Raw genomic sequence first — 20,155 nt, 5'->3', positions numbered from 1 at the left:
ATTTTTTTGTCTCCATAACTTTTCTTCAACATATTTCCCCTACTTATTGTCTTTTATTACTCAGTAAAACCTAATCTTTTTTCAATCCTTGTCTTCCCTCTAGGTGTCCTTGTTGCATAATCAGTTGTATATAAAATCTAAGGACCCTGGCATGTTTGGCTCAGTGGATAGAGCATCTACTCACTACCCAAAAGGTCCAGGGTTCAATTCCGGACAAGGGCACATATCTCAGTTTTCAGAGGCAGCCAATTGATGTGTCTCTCTAACACTGATGTTTCTCCCTCCCTGCCTCTCCCCCTCTCCTTCCATTCTCTCTAAAAATCAATGGAAAATATCCTCAGGTGAGAATTAACAACAACAACAAAATCTTAGTAATATACCTTTTGTAACACTTTCTAGCATTACATTATTTATTTATATTTCTGCCTTTTTTGGATTTGGGGAGACTATAATTTAGTGTATGATCCCTAAACTCAACTGAGTGTGTAGTAAATTATGAATAAATGAATGTGCTCTACTTTTTAATCTTAAAAAAAAGAGAAGTGTTAGATTTACCACAGTAACTTCATATTTAGAAACTAATTTTTACTTTTGACTGCAGTGTTCAAAATTTTTTTTACTTATTCCCCACCTATAAAGGCATTTTTTATTTTTTAATAAGGCACAGCACTTTTTCAGTGACATTATAGGATAAACACATTAAAAAAAGGAGAGACACTTCCCAAAGAAATTTAATGTAAAAAAAGTGCAAGTATTTTATGTACATGCATGAGCATCTCAAGATTATATTTGCTTTTTAGTTTAGGAAGGTTGGGATGTATAAACATTTTACAAATCTGATCTCAAAAAGCCATAATTTGAATAATCTGTGCTTTAATGCAAAAACAAAACATGAATTTGTTCAGTTTCTCATACAACATGTTTATTAAACATTTCAGTGTCAATAATTTCTTAAGACTGCAACATTGAACCTTGTAATGGAGCTAATACCGATTCTACTCATGGGAGTATATTTTGGACTTTTGAACAACTTTAAGTGAAATGAATGTCACTGTCTTTTTAGGTTGTGCTTGGAGTGAAGACAAAGGAGCATCAATTCATTCTTTCCAACTAATAAAACATCTAATGGTGAAATCTATGACATTATTTTATGCTATTAGTATAATGTCAAATATATTTTTGCTTCTGTTTGATACCAAAAATCAACATGCCATCTCTGAACATTACCAATTTTCACTTATTTTAGATCTTACATATTGAATATTTAACTTGGGCTCCAGGAAAAAATCCTGAAAAAATAAAGATCAGCATTTAGCATCTTTTTCCTGCCCTCAAACATAAATTTTCAATTTGCTATGACTTATCATGGAATCTGTTTCAGGAAGTATAGGTTTATAATATAACTTTTTAGAAATAAAAAAATAATTGCCTCTGCATCAAAAAAGGGATTCAGATCATGAAGTTCTGAAGGAGCATGTGCTTTGACTATTGTTCCCACCTGTTTCTTCTTTTATTATAAAGTGGCAATTTATACTATCATTAGAAATATACATTTATATATAAAGTTTTACATTCAAATCTCTTTATTTTTGATTACCTATAACTAAATACCACAAATCAAATAAAAATCCTATATAATAAGTCCTTATTTCAGAAGCATATGTATATTTACACATATATATTTGTAGAACAATCCACTGTTTTAAATGTCATTTTGATTTTTAAAAAACGCTATTTACAATCTCAGCTTTTTATGATATTACAATGAGCGGGGAATTTTTTATGCTTGAATGTGTTTCACCTTGTGCAGATGAAATGAAGCAACTTCATGGAAACCTTTCTCAGAGCAAGGCCTGGTACATTAAGCCATAAAAGTGCAATAATAGATTCATTATTTCTGGGTCTGTGTTTAAAAAAAAAAAAATTACTGTTGATGTAATCATGCTTCTTCACCAAGAAATCAGTGGTCCTAAGTTAGGACCTTCAAACTTTTCAATACACATTAAGCCATTCTTGATCCTTTGACTTTGTCTTAATACTCTCATCTCTTGCTAGAGGCACCACAAGCTCACCCATCTATATATAATACCTATCTACAGCATTGTCATTGTCTTCAACACAGTTCTTCTAAAAAGCTACCTGGGTTATAAGGAGGTCCATAAAGCATCACAAAGTTAATCAATTGACATCTCTTTATTGGGCCAGGTCTTTGTGGCTAAAAATGTGCTATAAAATTCATATGTAAAATCCACAACCCAAACTATTACTGAGATCATGAATAGGTTTGCTTGCTATCCTCGTTTCCAGAGTCACAAAAGTCTCTGAATTAGCAAATGGAGCTAAAGAACCATTTTGTTTCAAGACCTCAAACTTCTAGCTTAACAAGCAAATTGGGTATATTGACCAGAAAACTATTTTGTGAGAGTCTCAAAAGTTTTGTTCTCATTCTTAAGCCCAGTGATTTCAAAACATGTTATAATAAGGACTCTTGGGCTAAACATGTCTTAACATATAGGTACAGAGCCAATTACAAAGCTTTGCTAGAAGTCATGTTTCTCCTGAGAATTAATTTTTTTAAAAAGCTTACTTCACTTATAGGAGAATAATTGAGGGATGAATTGAAACCAAGAATTTGGAATAATGAATATATCAAAGTAAAGAATTCTTTTACTTGAATAAACCTGAAAATAAACTATCTAAACTGGCTCATGTTTTTAGAGAAAACCAGATAATTATGTTTACATTTGCTATTTTTTTTTTAAAAAAACCTAGACTGTGAATACTGACGTTTTCTATGACAGGTTTTGAGTGCTCACAAAGGAAGCAGTAGTTAAGCAAATGCTCACCTGTGCTCTAAACCACAGTCAGGTTCATGTGATAATGTAATATGTTTCTGACTTATTCTCTGAACTTAACTGTAACTAAGACAAAGCTAACATCCAAAACATTTTTACTGTGATGAACATTTGCTTAAATGATATAGAGGAAAAAATATATAGAAATTGGGGAGTTAGAACTCTGCTTCTAAACTGCTGTCAGGAAGGAAACAAATGACTCTAGATGACAAACAAGCAGCCACTGAAAACACATGGAAGAATTCTATTGGAGATTCATACCTCTATCATATTTTTCATAATATTTAACTGGATTAAATGTATTCTGTCATGAAGTCATCTGAGTAATTGATAACACTTTGTGAAAATGGTGTTACCGATGAGTTTGTGGTGAGTGTATACATGTGTGTGGACATAGCCCCGTAAGTCTTTTCATGCTAAATGAGCCTGTGACCCATTTTGTAGAAGTCTCCTTTTTATGTCTTTAAAGAAAATAAGGCTTTGTGCTTGGGATTTGTTTGGTCCTGAAAGTGACAGGTGCATTTATAATCAAGTTGAATCAAGAGTGACAAGGAGAAATACAACCAGGTTTTTGTTTGTTTGTTTGTTTGTTTTTTACAAGGGCATTCTTTTCCAACATTCCCTTTTTTCTTTAATTTCAATGTCTTTATTTGTTACTTTCCAAGTATTTTGGTTAAACAAATATTTCTTGCAAATTTGTGCTCAAAATCCTTGCCTAGATACATAACTTTCATTCTTTGCAATTGATTAGGCAAATTCTTCCATTTTGTTTTCTGCTAATCTCCTGATAACATTAATAGAATACTTGGTGAAGTACAGGAACCACTATTGGAGAATAATGATTGTGTAGAGTGAGAGTAACTGTGGTGACCTTGAAAGAATACAGCAACCAATGGCAAGGTCATTGAAGTGAGGACCTACAGTGTCTTCAAAGAGTATACATTTTAGGGAGTAATATTTGGAGCAATACATGCCGGACAGTAGAATTACAGGAGAAGTAACATGCTAAGTCTTCTCAATAATATCCATGAATCAGCATACATTTTTCTAACATCCTGTTTTGTTTTATTTTAATTTGGATGTCTCTACACCATTCCTGATTTGTAGGACTAAGTAGATCTATTTTTTTCCAAGGCAAGTGAATAATGTTAATTTCTTCCCTAATATTTTCTAATACTTCAGTATTCCTAACTATGCATTTGCCTTACACTGAGTTTTTTTTTTTTGCTACTTTTAGCTGCTCATACAACCCTGTCTGTTGAAACCATAGCTGTAAATTCCATATTGTTTCTCTAAACCCCTGAAAAATTAAGTCTATTACAAGTACCCAAGGAAACACACTTATTGTCACCTAGACTTATAAACGAGGATATGTATCCATCTGCTTCATAAAATAGTAAGTTAGGAATTTCACAGTCATGCCTCCCAACATCATGGCAGAGTTTGGAAAATGCTGTATACATAGAACTCTGGTAAGTTACAAAGGCAGACATAATTTGCTTTGTCCAATTTTCTAGGGTGTATTTTTTTATGTAAAATTCCTCTTCCTTCTTTCCTGCTGCAAGAGATGATAAAAATTCTCTCTAAGACAACTAGACATGCACCTATACTCTCAAAGTTGTCCACAAAGTCAAAAATCAGACCAAATAGTAAGAGCATGTAAATTGTACATCATTGCCCAGGCATGGTAATAACAAATAATTCCAAAAATTTACTTCAGTCTTAGAAAAAAAATTATCTAAATTAATAAAAAAAAATGAGATCCTAGGTTAATATCTTTGATAAAAATATGACATTCTCTTAAGAGAATCTGAAACTTTTTATGAAGAAATTAAATTTGTTAATACCATTAGATTGAACAGAAGACTATCCTTTGTCTAAAACAATTTTAAATAATAACTTCAAAAATAAATTTTTAAATTTTTCTTGATGTTAAGTGATTCCTTATTACATATCTTCGAGGCATCTATAAGTAAATGTTCAATATCATGGTTTAAAAACATCCTGAAAACAGGATGTAATAATGTGTTAATTTCAGATACCCAAAGAAAATACAAAATCAAAACAAAGCACTCATCACAGCATTACCAAGAGCTTAAGCTATTTAGGGTATTACATCAATTTGTAAGTTCAATTCTACAAAGCCCTTTTCTTTAAGGTAGTAACTTTATTTCTTCTTTATTACAGTTATGTCTTCCATTACAATTAGCCCTCTAGTAATAAATGCACAATTTACTTTAATGTTTGTGGAGTCTTTATTTATTTTCCCCTAGCTTATGTGTGTGCTAATCTTTGTGCATGTGCATTTTCTACCACGCTGCAACAGGAAAGCTTGGGTTCAATTTTCCTGTCCTACACAAAGGAATATTTTAGAAGCCACTAGGTCCTGTGTTGCCATTTTATTTTTCTCTCCTTGGGTGGGTTTATTGGAAGAAAATGGGTAAAGGAGAAGGGGAAAGGGAAGGGATGAGAGAGGGACAAAGGGAAGAGTTCTCAGCTATGTTGAATCTTGATTCACAACTTTGCCTCCATTCATGGTTGGTGTTCCAGAACTTTTCCTCGAACGCCCTTGTTTTTCTCCAATTTCATGTAGCGATGGCTCTCTGTACATACACACTGGAAAGCAAAATGGCAATAATTACTTGTTATAATTGTAGGCACCAATTTGGCCTCTATAAACATCTCAAATTATAGTTTATTATTCACAATTCTCATCACAAGCTCTTCTTCCCACTGTAAAAACAAGTTTTAACTGGGTAATACATTTAATGAGTACACGGGATCCTCTTCCAATTCTATGAGTACAACCTCTTAAGTCTTCTTGAACCGCACATATATGAGTGATTCCTGTTCCCTTATAGATAAGGCTTCAGTCCTTACTTCAGTCCCTACTAACCTACACTACAGGATTTTAAACTAGAGTTAGAGAAGACATTAAGGGTATAACATTTAAAGAATAGAAAACTATATTTTGTTTCTTAGTCCTTGGTCTGCAATTTAGTTTGGGTAGGAAAAAATCCTTAATACATGCTTCTAATCTGACCCCACTGTAAATATAGGACACTGTTGTGGTAAATTGAAATAGTTATTGTCCTTTTTCAGAGTATCCTACGTAAGAAATGATAATGGGAGAGAAGTCAGAAAAAAAAGGAAAAGAAAAAATAATTCCCCCAGTTTTTCCAAGTACTCCAGATTTCCTTCACCAAAGGTAATGAATACAATCCATGGCTTCTTAGCTATTCAGCAATAGGAAAAGTGATTATGCAACCATGTGATTTCAGTTCACATCTATATAAAAACGGTTCATTTTCTCCTCCATTGTTTTGACTGGCTCTGAAGCTCACTCGTCTGTAAATTATCATGGCCGTTGCTAGATTATTACACAGAAACAGCAGTGTTTTATAAGTCATACTTATTCTCATAAAATATGATCAGTATATTGAACACATTTAAAAAGATTCATTATATTGTTGTGAGATAGATATGTGACTGTAGAAGAGCATATGGAATATTTCACTTAAATATCTGGAGTTATTTTCATCCTTGACTTAGAAACAACAGCTAAGTACCTCCACTTATTGAACCGTCACTACAATGCTTAGTTAATCTGAATGATATTTCTAATCAAATAGCTTCTTCCCTTGGGCTTTGCCTTGGCATTTGAGAGAGTGTGGCTGTGATTGAATAGATGTTGTATGTGGATAAGAGGACCAATTTGGGAGCCACACTGCCTGGGGTCACATGATTATTCAGCCACTTTCTATCTCTGTGAATTTAGGCACATTTTCAATCTGAAAAATAGCATTTTTATTGTTGTTATTTGTGTTGTTGATAATAGCCATTCTAACAGGTGTGAAGTGGAAGGGCAGTGAATACGACTGGTGTATCTCGTTGTAGTTTTGATTTGTGTTTCCCTAATAGCTGTCCATGTATCTGTTGGCTGTTTGTATGTCTTTTTGGGAGAGGTGTCTGTTTAGGTCCTCTGCTAATTTTTTAATTGGACTGTTTATTTGATACTGAGTTTTATGAGTTCTTTATACTTTGGATACTAACCCCTTTTTGGATTTGTTGTTTACACCTATCATCTCCCATTCAGTCAGTTGCCTTTTTGTTTCTTTTGCACTATCTAAGGCTATAAAAGGCTAAGTGCCCGTCTGATCATACGACCGGTAGGTACGACATGTAATGACCACCAGGGGGCAGGCGCTCCAACTGGTAGCTCAGATGCACACTGACCACCAGGGAGCAGACACTCAACTCAGGAGCTGCCGAGCTGTGGTGACTTGGCAGTGGTGATTCTCAGGTGACACACCCGGAACCAGAGAGGAGGGAGCCCGATTCCGGGGTGTGTAACCCAAGAACCTCCCTCTCACAATTTGGGACCCCTTGGGGGATGTTGGAGAGTCAGTTTCAGCCCTGTTTCCACAGCCCAGGCCTAGGGACCCCACATGCTGGAGAGATCCCTGCTCACTCTGCAGATGCCCTTTGAGCCATGGCGCCACCCAGGTGTGGCTAGCTGAGGAGGGACTGCAAGAGGTTGGCTCTAGGGCGTGTTCCATCATCTCGCCCAGTCCCGACCCGCTGGCCACCTTCTAATTAATTTCCTTTCAATATGCACCAGGGCACTAGTGTCTGTATATTGCTTTCGGTAATATGGTCATTTTAACTATGTTGATTCTTCCAATTCATGAACACGGATTATCTTTCCATTTCTTTGTGTCTTCTTCAATTTCTTTCAGAAATGTATTGATTTCAGTGTGTAGGTCCTTCACATGCTTTATTAAGTTTATTCCTAGGTATTTTATTATTTTTGTTGCACCCGCAAGTGGAATTTTTTTTCATTTATTTTTCTAAAATATCATCGTTAGTATATAGGAATACTATAAGTTCTTGTATATTGATTTTATACTCTACAACATTACTGTATTTGTCTAATAATTTTATTTTGATGGAATCTTTAAGGTTTTTCCTATATTAAGAATCATGTCATCTAAAAAAAAAAAAAAAGAGAATTTTACTTCTTCATTCTTAATTTGAATGTCTTTTCTTTCTTTCTCCTGTCTGGACTGCTCAGGTTAGAGCTTCCTGAACTCTCTTAAATAATAGTGGTTAGAGTAGGCCCCTTTGTCTTGTTCCCGATCTTAGAGGTTCAGTTTTTCACCACTGAGTATGATATTAGCTGAGGGTTTGTCATATATGGCGTTCATTATATTGAGGCAATTTCCTTCTGTATCCATTTTATTGAGCGTTTTAATCATAAATGGATATTATACCTTGTCAAATATTTTTTCTGCATCTATTGAGGCCAACATTATCCTGATACTAAAACCTGGCAAGGACCACACGAAATAATAAAATTACAAACCAATATCTTTGAGGATAGAGATGCAAAATTCCTAAAAAAATACTAACAAATAGAATATAATACATTAAAAAGATAATATAACACTATCAAGTGTGGCTTATTCAGGGTATAAGTATATGAAAAATATGTAAACATGTAAGTCGATCAATGTGGTACACCACATTAACAAAATAAAGGATAAAAATCATATGATCATACATATGTATTTTTAAATGGGATTTTAAAATATTTCATTACTGCACTGAGTGGGTCCTCAAATATCCCTAAAGGACTAATTGCCTTTGGCCTAACCTAAGTAGCAAAGTGTACAGAGAAAACTAACTCAGAAAGAACTGATCCTGTAATTTTAAGATGGTGCAAGTGGTAATTACATTTTTTAAAATATATTTTATTGATTTTTTACAGAGAGGAAGGGGGAGGGATAGAGGGTTAGAAACATCGATGAGAGAGAAATATCAATCAGCTGCCTCCTGCACACTCCCCACTGGGTATGTGCCCACAACCAAGGTACATGCCCTTGACCGGAATCAAACTTGGGACCCTTGAGTCCCCAGGCCGATGCTCTATCCACTGAGCCAAACCGGTTAGGGCTGGTAATTACATTTTTTGTCTTTCTTTTACAAAAGACAGAAAATCCTTATGGAAGATTCTACTGGAATCTTAAAGTTTCTTACCTATATTTCTCTTATGAATAGTGTCAAAATCTCTAAAATTAAAGCATATATTTATATGTGCTAAATATAGCCATGTATTTATAACTGGTTAGTGCATAGGGAACTTGGAAGAAGTAATGAAGTGATTTAGTTGGAAAGTTAGTCACATGATGTCAGGAAGCAGTTTTTCAGTACTCTGTCACCTAATTGGCTATAAAAACACATATATCCTCAGGCCTGTTCTATAAAGTACACTTTAAATCCAAAATGTAAACCAAAATCACTATGATGTACTCAAAAACCACAATGATAATCTCTTAAAGACAACTTTAATCCCTTTAATATATCTATTATTTAAAGGTTTTTAAAGCCATTTTAAATTGATTAACTCATTTGATAATTATAATAAGCCCATGAGAAACTTTTATTCCTGTTTTTGTAAATATCAAAGAAAATAAGCAACTTCCCTGAACTAAAATGGTGAGTAGTGACAAAGACAATAAGAATGTAGGGTTTAAAAGGTCTAATTGCGAGAACTTAATAAAAGCATAAAGGCCATTCATCAAATAAATGTACAAATGATTGTTTTATATCAGACAATATTATTATACCCATATATCAATCAATATCCAACTTGATGTTACCTCTACTATTACTAATGTCATCCAAAAATGCTAATAAAAACAAGTGCAGGATGGCTATTATCAAAACTAAAAACAAACAAACAAACAAACTCAGAAAATAAGTGTTGGCAAATATGTGAAGAAACTTGACTTTGTACATTGTTGGTAGGAATATAAAATGCTCAGCCATTGTGGGAAACAATATGGTGATTATTCAAATAATTAAACATAGAATTAGAATTACCATATGATTCAAAAATTCTACCTCTGGATATGTACCAAAAACAAATGAAAAGTAGAGACATGAACAGATATTTGCATACCCATGTTCATAGCAGTATTACTTACAATAGCCAAAAAATGGGATCAGACAAAGCATCCATCAATGGATGAATGAATAAACAAAATGTGATGTATACATACGGTGAAATACTGTACAGCCTTAAAGGCAATTCTGACACAAGCATGGATGAACCTTGAGGACATTACACTAAGTGAAATAAACTAGACACAAAATGACAAATAATTTATAATTCTATTTAAGTGAGATACCTACAGTACTTAAATTCATAGAAACAGAAAGTAGAATAATGGTGGCCAGGAGCTGGAAGAAGGGAGAATGAGAAGTTAATATTTAATGGGTATAGAGTTTCAGTTTGGAAATATGAAAAAGTTCAGAGATGGATGGTAGCAATAGCTGTAGAGCAATGTAAATGTGCTTAATGGCACTGGAATGTACACTTAACATGGTAAATTTTGTTTTTGTACATTTTATACAACACAATTAATAATTACATATAATTTAAAAAATCACACATAGTTTAAAAACAATGCTCTGAGTGTACGTTGTAAACAAAGAAGTGACTATTAAAGCCAGGGATGTCCTATTTGTCTGGGAAAAGCCAATAATTCCCAAATAGTAAAAAATATTAGTCTTAAGACTGTACTATGAAAGAGAGTTGAGATATAATTGAAGGGGTATAGCACTGGGGAGAAGATAGCAGAAGCTGATGAGAAAATCCTAAGAGTGCACTGCCTAATACAGCAGCCATTTAGCCATATGTGGTCATTGAGCACTTAAAATACGGCTAATCCTAATTCAAATGTGCTGTAAATATAATCACTATATTTGAAAGACCACACACATGCAAAAATATCTCAATAATAATGGCATATCTATATAATAAAAGCATAAGTGACTGTTAGGGCAGAACAACCAGAATGACTGGTCGCTATGATGCGCACTGACCACTGGCGGGCAGACGCTCAATGCAGAAGCTGCCCCCGGGTGGTCAGTGCGCTCCCACAGGGGGAGCATTTCTCAGCCAGAAGCCGGGCTCACAGCTGGTGAGCACAGCCGTGGTGGTGGGAACCTCTCCTGCCTCTGCGGCAACACTAAGGAGCAGCGAGGCGAGCGGTAAGAAGCAGCAAGCAGGAGGGCAGTAAGGAGCAAGGGCTCCTGGACTGCGAGAGGGACGTCCGCCTGCCAGCTTAGGCCCGATCCCCACATAAGATGGCAGTTGGACATACCCTGAGGGTCCCGGACTATGAAAGGGTGCAGGCCAGGCTGAAAGTCCCCTCCCCCAGTGCACAATTTTGTGCACTGGGCCTCTAGTACTGATTATAAATTGAAATGATCATATTTTGGATATACTGGGTTGAATTTATTATTAAAATTTATATCACTTTTTTGTTTTTTAAATGTGATTACTAGAATATTTTAAATAATTAATATAGCTCATAATATTTCTATTAGGCAGTGCTATCTTAGAAGAATTTGCTGTTCTCTGGAAGAGAAGTGTTTTGATGAGAACTAAAGCTATAAATCACTATATGGTGTGGAGGTTGGTTGAGAAAACTTCCTGACCTTATTGGACCTGACCTCCAAATGAAGACTTTGAAGAAGCAGAGTGTTGTGAATGGAAAGTGCCAAGATAGAGCCATTTATGTAGAGGGAACTAAAGTGAAGGCAGGAGACTATAAAGGATTTTGCATTATGCAGGTCCTATTTATGAATGTTTGAACCATTTGGCTAACCATTAAACTGCATTATGCATTTTACTTCCTCCTTACCATGGCAACCAGATCACCTACATTCTTCACCTGGAAAAGAACCAATCCTTTCACCAGCCAGCATCATCCATATACATCAAGGGCCTAAATGGGAACAGCACTTGAAGTTTTTGCATCCTTTATTTACATATTGGACCTAACCAATCCCTGTTAACTAGCCACATCCTTCATTTGCATGGAGGCCCTAAATGACAGCTGCACTTGTGGTTTTTGCTTTTAGAAACCCTGACTTTCTTTGTCCTCTCTAGAGCAAATTTACCTGAATCTGTGCTTCTGGACTGCAATCCCTTGTTCAGATAAATACTTTTTATTCTTTGTTACAACCTAAGCATTTATTTTGGTTAAAGGCATCTTAGATGTCTTTGATAGGACTAACTGGTTCACAAAACATTTTCTAACCCTTTTAACTCAGCTTAACTAATCTTACAGCACTTTAATTCTATTACTGACATTTCATCTTTTCTCTTCTCAAATTTAAATTACTCTTTGCTAACTAATATCCAAAGATCAATTTGTTCAAGCATTAATTTGTTCATTTATTATATGAAAAGGTGAATATTTACTTTGTACCAGGCAATCTGCCTGATTCGGTGTCATCTGCAAGAAATGACCTTTTGACTTCTGCCCTCAAGGAGCTCAAAGCTGAGAGGGAGCACACAAAACACAGGGTAGGAAGGGCCATAGCAGAGTGTTTTAAATGGAAAGGAGTAAATAAGAAAGCTATCTGATTTATCCTAAAAGATGCAGAGGGTTTAGAGAAATGAATGATCTAATAAATAAGGATGAAGAGATGTAATGCTGGTTGTATAAGAAAAACATTGACTGGCTGCAGAATGGGGTAAAATAGAGAAGTGGTGAGAGGTAGGATTGGCAGGGCTAATTTGTGTCAGACATCCTGAATTCCTGGCTAGACCATTGAAACTGTGATTATGATATATATCAGCTTCAATTTGATAGTAAATGCAGAGTTAATAATATGTCCATCAAGTATATGAGTGCATAGGGGGAAATCTATTTAGTCAATCTCTTTATCTAGAAAAATATCTAACTATGTTTGCACGACATGAATACAGCCAGTCAGATTAGTCAAGAAGAATCTGTCAAACTGAATCTGACTGCATGGATTCCATAGGAAAAGGTTGGAAGCATTTGAAAATTTCCTGAGTTGTCCTGATGCCCTGTGAACGCAATCTTATGTTTTAGGAACAAACCTGGCTAAGTTACCATTACGTATGAGAAAAGCTGTTTATCTAATATAGATAATATTTAATATACTCCAAGTACTATAGTTTTGACTGCAACTGAAAGTGGGGTTCGCTAAGTCAAGCTAATTGACATGTTGGGAAGAGTTATCCTTTTGTTTTGTAGGGAGCTTATTTTAAGCACTTAAGAAAACTAAACAACAAATGATAAATAAAGAGATAACAATCCCACTTGTGAAAATAACATACTTTACTGTACAGTAAACACTAATCCCAATTTTAAACAGCTACCAGTTAGAATTTGAAGTTATGGAATTAATTTCCAATCCTGTACTAATACCAAGCATTTTGGGGAAACCTTTAAGAAACATGTCTAGGAAACTGTCTAGGTTCTGATCATCAATAGTTCTATAAGTCTATATCTCTCTGAAATCGAGCTCCTCAAAGCATTCCTATCCCATGCAAGACTAAGTTTTTCTCTTCCTAATAATCAGGATCTTATTATTAATTGCAAAGAACCCTAGTAGTTCATAGTACAGTGAAGTTTAAAGAGAGGTCTTTCCTATCACTTTCTATCAAACTATTATTTCATAAGGAATATATATATATATATCTCCTTAGGAATCTCTAAGTATTTTTGTTTGTTTTTTTTTAAATACTTTGTTCTTGAATATGTTCTGATTCCATCTGCTTTATGCATTCTGATCCACTACAGCTGTGAGATCGAAGTCTGATATTCTAGTTTCATTTGATGAGGAATATTTTCCAGACTTGAAATTAAGTGAAAAAACAAGCAAACAAAATAATCCAACTCCATATCTTTCTTGTCCTCCCAGCTCCCAATCCTGTTAACAGAAACTCAGATTCAATGCCACCAGCTACAACAGCTGGAAACAAATCCTCTGATTTGGGCAACTTTGGATGCTACTGTCTAATCCTGTCTCATTCAGAACCTTGTAGGCTAGTTTTTGATACAGGTTTTATTTTCAGTGGGCGTGATTTAACGCTAGCACTGGGTATGGAATTACTTTCTAAATGGGTTTCTCTCTGATTTCATTTTACACTATTCTCCAGCGAATTTGGAGATTAGTCACTGTCCTGATGATGCAACACCTGAATGATGAACAATGTTACCACTCTTTCATCTGGCCCTTCAGGGTTGTCTTTGATCCCGTTTCTTGCCCGCTTTTCTCTTTAATGTAGAAAAAATACTTTGTTTTTTACCCCACAGGATATTTTTGAGATAAATATCACTGTTCCTCTTGCATATGTCGTATCATAATAGTTTTAGATAAGGGGTAAAGGAGATAATGTCCTGAAAAGGGAAGTATTTCTGTTTGGGTTTTAATACCCTTTCTTCAAATAAGTTTTCTTCATATATATATATATATATATATATATATTTTTTTTTTTTTTTTCTATTCTGGTATATGTTTCAATTTCTTCCTCTTCTTTCCCATCCTCTTACCCCTCACCCCTCCATCTCCCCACTCTTCCTCTTCTCCTAGATATTTCCTTTTAATCCTCTTTTGACTTTTCTTGATCCATAGTACATTGAAGCCAAAGGGTTCACCTCAGATTTTGGAGTAAAAATGAGGTAGAGAGATTTGATGAGAGAGTATTCTTGCTCATTTGCAGACACAAGGCAAGTGCAGGTTTCTAACAGTCCACATCATGTATTACTTTAACACAGTGATGGCGAACCTATGAACTCATTTTTTTTGGTTGAATTTTGTTAAATGGTATTTAAATATATAAAATAAATATCAAAAATATAAATCTTTGTTTTACTGTGGTTGCAAATATCAAAAAATTTCTATATGTGACACAGCACCAGAGTTAAGTTAGGGTTTTTCAAAATGCTGACACGCCGAGCTCAAAAGGTTCGCCATCACTACTTTAACACATAGCAAAAACCCCAGTTCAACCCGTTAACATGAGCAGAACACGTCTGTATGGTGGACACCAGTCACCTTGTGACTTGCCAACAAAGGTTGTCATCTTCACAACTGCCTGAGATGCACGGGCCCCATGTCTGTAGCAATCCCTGCAGTCCTGGTATCACAAATAAAATGCTACACTTGGCCCTAACAAGACCATAAACTATGAATTTTGTAACAATACATGCTGTTTGCTCTATTTTTGCTTTATTTTTAAATGCAAGACTGTGCCATTAGGAAAGAAAAAATCCCAAATATATATTGTTGGGCTTTGAAGTCTTGTTAACAATAAAATCCATGCTATCTTTGTAAGATTAGGTGTGGGTGTTTCCAAGGCAAGCTTTCCATTTAATATTTTTCTTTTTATATCCTTTCACTGGTTCCTCTGTTGCAAGCGCAGTTATCAGAATATGCAGGCATTCCTTGCCATTATAATAGTTCATATTCCCTGTTTGCAACTTTTAATATTCAACAATCAATTTTATTTCAGTTATCAAAAATGTCTCCTGGAAAACTTAAGCTAAAATAATGCCTTTCTTAAAAGTTTGAAAAAAAGTTAAATTCAGGGTTTGCTGTTATTTATTAACCAGGCAACTATAATAAACCAGGGGCCAGGTACCTGCTGCCCTCATAATCATAGCTAATATTATTTGAGCACTTACTATATATATGCACTTTATATACACTAAGGTTATTTTAAATGACCTTAAAAGGTAGAGAAATTATTGGTCCCTTTGGCAATTGAGGAACCTGAAGAACAAAAACAGTAGTTTGTTCTTAGTAGTGTACTGACACAGGGTGGAATCAGCACTCAAATTAATGTGTAATTAATTCCAGGGTTCCTGTTCTAAACTCATAGTCCGATAGTTAGAGTGCCTGGAGAAAAACATAAAACTTTTTTGACTGGTCTCATGTTAAACTCTTGACCCTAAATCTCATGGGCCTGGGTTCTCAGCACACTCTGGAATCCTACTACATTTCTGTAGCCAACTACCACTCCCATTCTTCCCAAGTGACTATCCCATACCTTCTCTTTGCTCTCAGACTTCCAGTAGCACCTCAAACCCTCCTTATACTCAGGTAATAGGCCTGCCTTCTTTCTTTGTTCCTTGCTTTTCTTCTTCTTTTCTCTCCCTATCCTTCTCCCTTTCCATATTTCCTCCCTTCCCATTCTCTCTCTTTCTTCCTTTTTATCAATAAACGACCCTTAGAAAAGACAAGAGAAAGTTTTCATATTTCCACCACAAAAATTACTAACCTGCGCACATCTGCTCACACATGTCCTGGCTTCCGCTTGCTGCCTGTGTGGGCGCTGCCTGTTCCCATCGGAACCTCGCCCCGCACTTCCCATCCCCTCTACTCAGTGACCCCCTCTCCTATGATAGCAGTTTTTATTCCCATCGGTCTATAAGTATCTTACAATAGCATTAAACAAATCAACAATCCCACTATGTAACCGGCATGTTTCTCTCCTCCTTGCTCCCCATTTCTCTACTTCCCTTTCAGAACAGAATTCTTCAAATGTGTCAGTGAATATCACTTTCTTATTTTGTTTACCTCCTGGGATAGCTTTTTTTAAAAAATATTTTTTTATAGGTTTCAGAGAGAGGAAGGGAGAGGGAAAGAGATAGAAACATCAGTGATGAGAGAGAATCATTGATCAGCTGCCTCCTGCATGCCCCCTACTGGAGAGCAAGCCCACAACCTGGGCATGTGCCCTGACCAGGAATGGAACCATGACCTTCTAGTTCATAGTTCCATGCTCAACCACTGAGCCACACCGGCTGGGCTCCTGTGATATCTTGAATCCACTTCAGTTAGACGTACTCCCCACTACCTTCACTGAAATCACTCATGTTAAGTCGTCAAGTCACTACTGGCCGTATATTACCACACGACAGCCAATCCTCATCCAGCAGCGCATGGGGTGCTGGGCAGAGTTGCATGGAGATAATAACTTTGGTCACAGTTTTGCCTTTTAGCTACAGGATGGACCTAGAGGGGGGTTATTTAACTTCTCTTAAACTCAGTTCCTTCTGTTTACAATTGGGATGCTAATCTTAACATGCACACTCCCAGAGTGTTAGTGACTATCCAATGACACTGGTTATGGAAGCATGTTGACAATAACAATGAGCCATGCAAATCAAATATAAAGTAATAAATTGTTACTAATGATTAGTTCTATATTACTGCTAGCTCTTTGAAAATCACTTAAAATTTGAGAGATCTGGAAGTTATGGGAGGAACTAGGTGAGTCGTTGGGTGGCAATACTGCTCTGTAATGGAGGGTTAGAAAACTGTGTGGGGCAATTGTTGCTGCTGACAAACTCTGTTTTCCAAATGGAGGCAATAACTCCAGTTTCTAACAAAGCTCATAAATGACATTCTATAAAGAATGCCCATCCTGTATCAGTTTTCATCAACAAATAATAAAATATGACTAATTTTTTTTATTACTACCAATTTAATGACATTTTCCTTGGCCCCTGTAATTTTCAAGAAGTGGAAAGGTTAGATGGCTATTAGTTAAAGTACCATTAAAGATATTTAACTGTATTAATAGCAAATCATGAAAGGGTGGGCGATTAACATAAAGCAATTTCACACATTAATTGAAGTCACATGGAATCCCTCTGGAACTGGAGGAGAATTTTAAGGGCTGGTTTGGAAGCAATGCATTGCCAAGGGAATCTACCCAGTATGCTGTAAATATTTATTATAAAGAATTAAGAGACATTGTAAAAGGGAAAAAAAAAAAGAGCTACATCTTCATTTAGAAAGCGGTCAGAGCAGTATTTGTGTAAGAGTGAAGAAGATGTGGGAGAAGGATGTGTCAGGGAGAGGTGAGAGGGTTTCATTAAAGACTAAATTCAGAGGCAGGAAACAGCTGCTCTGAAGGAGTTAAATGCTTTGGGGGAAGAAGTTATCACGGGCTAGCAGAGATCCCAAACTCATAAGATTGGAGGAGAGGGAGTTGCAGTTATCTTTTCTGTAATTAAAACAATCAGGGGCATTGGAGGTACCTTTTTGCTCCATCTTTCTGTTTTTATCATTTAGTATGATTGGGTCCAAAGAAAAGATTTTGGAAAACAAGACATTTAGTTATCTGTGCAGTTAATTGAAATGAAAATATCAAAATAAATTTGCCATTGGTGTCCTTTCAACTGGAGCTTTACCTTAGGATTTTTTATTTATTCTGTTCTTTGGTGTCTTATTACACAGTTTTTGAAGGGGTTATTGTTTTCCCTACAGATTCAATTTCCATCATTTCTCATCCCTTAGTCAATGTCACCCCTCATAGCATTTCTCCAGTACATAACACAGTAAAAAATGTCCAATTTCCAAGAGAAAATAAAAAAGGCACTTTTCAATGATCTGACAGATTTTAGAAATCCAACTTTCTTATAATGTTTAATCTTCATATTATTCCTATGAAGGATTTATATTTTTCCTCTATCTTCAGAAATTACTGAGGTTGAACAAAGTAAATTATTTTTTCAAAATGACATAGAAAATCACTTGCAAAACTTTTATCAGAACAATTAGGCATCTGTTTATCAATGATTAATTCTTTTATATTAGGTTACTCTTTCTTGATAATCAATTTAGAAGAATAATTGCCATTACCTCTACTAACTCCATATGATAAATAGCAATGTAAAAATGTAACCTGGAACAGAAATGTAAAAATGTAACCTGTTTAATATATTTAATTCCATGGTGTCATGGTGTCAGAGTGTCTACAGTAGATTAGGCTAAATCCAATATATTGGTAACAATAATCTGAATACATTTTAATATTTGCTTTGTCCAGATTTGACCCAAATGAGCCTAGAAACAACAAATTTAGTTGAGAACACCAAGTCTCAAACCTGGTTGCCATGAGAATCACTTAAACATCTTTTAAACCTGTTGATTCCTAGGTCATAAATAAGTAAATCAGAACATTTTGGGGATTTGTTCTGAGAATCTGTGAACACTCCAGATGGCTCTGGAAACCTATTTTTTTCTTCTCTCCAGGATTAAGTTCTTGAAGCTTACATCTTTGGAAAGTGCACACATTGTTTTCAGGGGGGAGGAACTAGATTCTGAATACCAAACCACATGCAGGAGCTGAGTAATGAGCTTCAGGGAGTAGGAAGGAGGTGAAAAGGAGGAGACTGTGTCTTGTTCTTTGTCAAAGAGTATCTGGCTGCTGTATCTGAAACTAAAGGGGGAGGTCACCACCAAGACAATTTAAATATGGGGAGTTGCTTATCTGTGGTGTGAACAATGCTCTCAAAGGGCAACATTGGGAATGGTGAAGGCTGCACTGTTGCCTTAAATTCCAGGGGGAGGGGACCCATGTAAGTGGAGGTTTATGTGCAAGGCATATAGCAATGGTTTTAAATATTGAGTCCACCCATCTATCTGAATAGATGCCCTTGCAACCCCTCATTAACACCTCCTGTGTTCTAAACACAGCATGGCGGGTGGAGCTGTGCAGAGAAAAGGCTGTGGATAATTACTGTATTATCAGGGAATCAGTGTAGGACTGAAAGGTGTTCAAGCTGGCAGCGCTTAATTTGGGGAATCCTGACATTCAAAATGATATCACCAGTGAGACAGAAAAAAAGGCAGAGCTATTTGAAATAAAGAAACAATAAGGCAAACCTACCCTGGCTTTCATCCATACGGGGCCGGCTCCCTTCACAAGAAAGGACATTTAGTGTCTACGGGACTGGACTCTACTGGTATCAGTATTAGCGGTGTGTTTATGGGTTTATAAAAATTCCTTACAAAACTGAAAAGAATTGACAACCTTTCGGGTTAAACAGCAATATGTCTAACTTCTTATGAAGCTGTCATTTTCCATTTCTTTTCTACAAGTGTCTTGTAGTTATGTGCTTTAGATTATGGCTATGGAAAAATATAAAAATCTCTATGCTAATTGTTATGGCTAGAATGTCTTTCATTCTACCCCCCTCCAATAAAAGTCACAAACCACCCATTACGGAAATAGCTCATAAAATTTTACTTTATTCATTCAATAATTCAATAAGGGAAATGTGTTTAGAATCTTTTTATATGTAAATTCTATGCTGGGTTCCAAGAAGGACTATGGTTTTACAATAAAGTGCTTATAAAGCCTACCACAGAATGCCATTGCCAAAGAACTTTAGAAATCGTCTGGTCCCAATTCTTCTTTTACAGAGTAGGAAATGAAGCCTGTTAAATCCATCAGAAAAAGTGACATATTCCTAATTTGTTCTTGTCTACTTTTAACATGGCATTCCCGTAACTATCCTATCTGATAATCTACCAATATGAATTTATATCATTATGTACATGCATACACTCTCAATTTTGTGTGGTTTAGGACTATCTAACTATTCAAGTTGTATCATGGGATAAAATTTCTGCTTTGCTCTCAGTAACTTTTCTGAGTATTTGCATATGCA

General features: G+C 35.6%; 1 protein-coding gene across 5 annotated transcripts in view; it reads right to left on the bottom strand.

Moving 5' to 3' along the window:
• Positions 1-726: 726 nt before the first annotated feature.
• The window catches only part of FGF12 (fibroblast growth factor 12), a 525,572-nt gene continuing 506,143 nt past the window's right edge, over positions 727-20,155 (bottom strand). For all 5 annotated transcript variants that reach the window (XM_070406567.1, XM_070406569.1, XM_070406568.1 and 2 more), the window contains one exon: positions 727-5,471. In XM_070406567.1, coding sequence (XP_070262668.1) covers positions 5,353-5,471 — 119 coding nt within the window. In that variant the 3' untranslated portion in view covers positions 727-5,352. The remainder of the gene's footprint in view (positions 5,472-20,155) is intronic.

The sequence above is a fragment of the Myotis yumanensis genome, unplaced genomic scaffold (genome assembly GCF_028538775.1).
Source record: "Myotis yumanensis isolate MYYU_CA2020_CCGP unplaced genomic scaffold, mMyoYum1.0.hap1 SCAF_2, whole genome shotgun sequence".
NCBI classification, from domain to species: domain Eukaryota; kingdom Metazoa; phylum Chordata; class Mammalia; order Chiroptera; family Vespertilionidae; genus Myotis; species Myotis yumanensis.
Note: the sequence above shows the minus strand (reverse complement) of the source record. Positions and strands in the feature narration are given on the sequence as shown.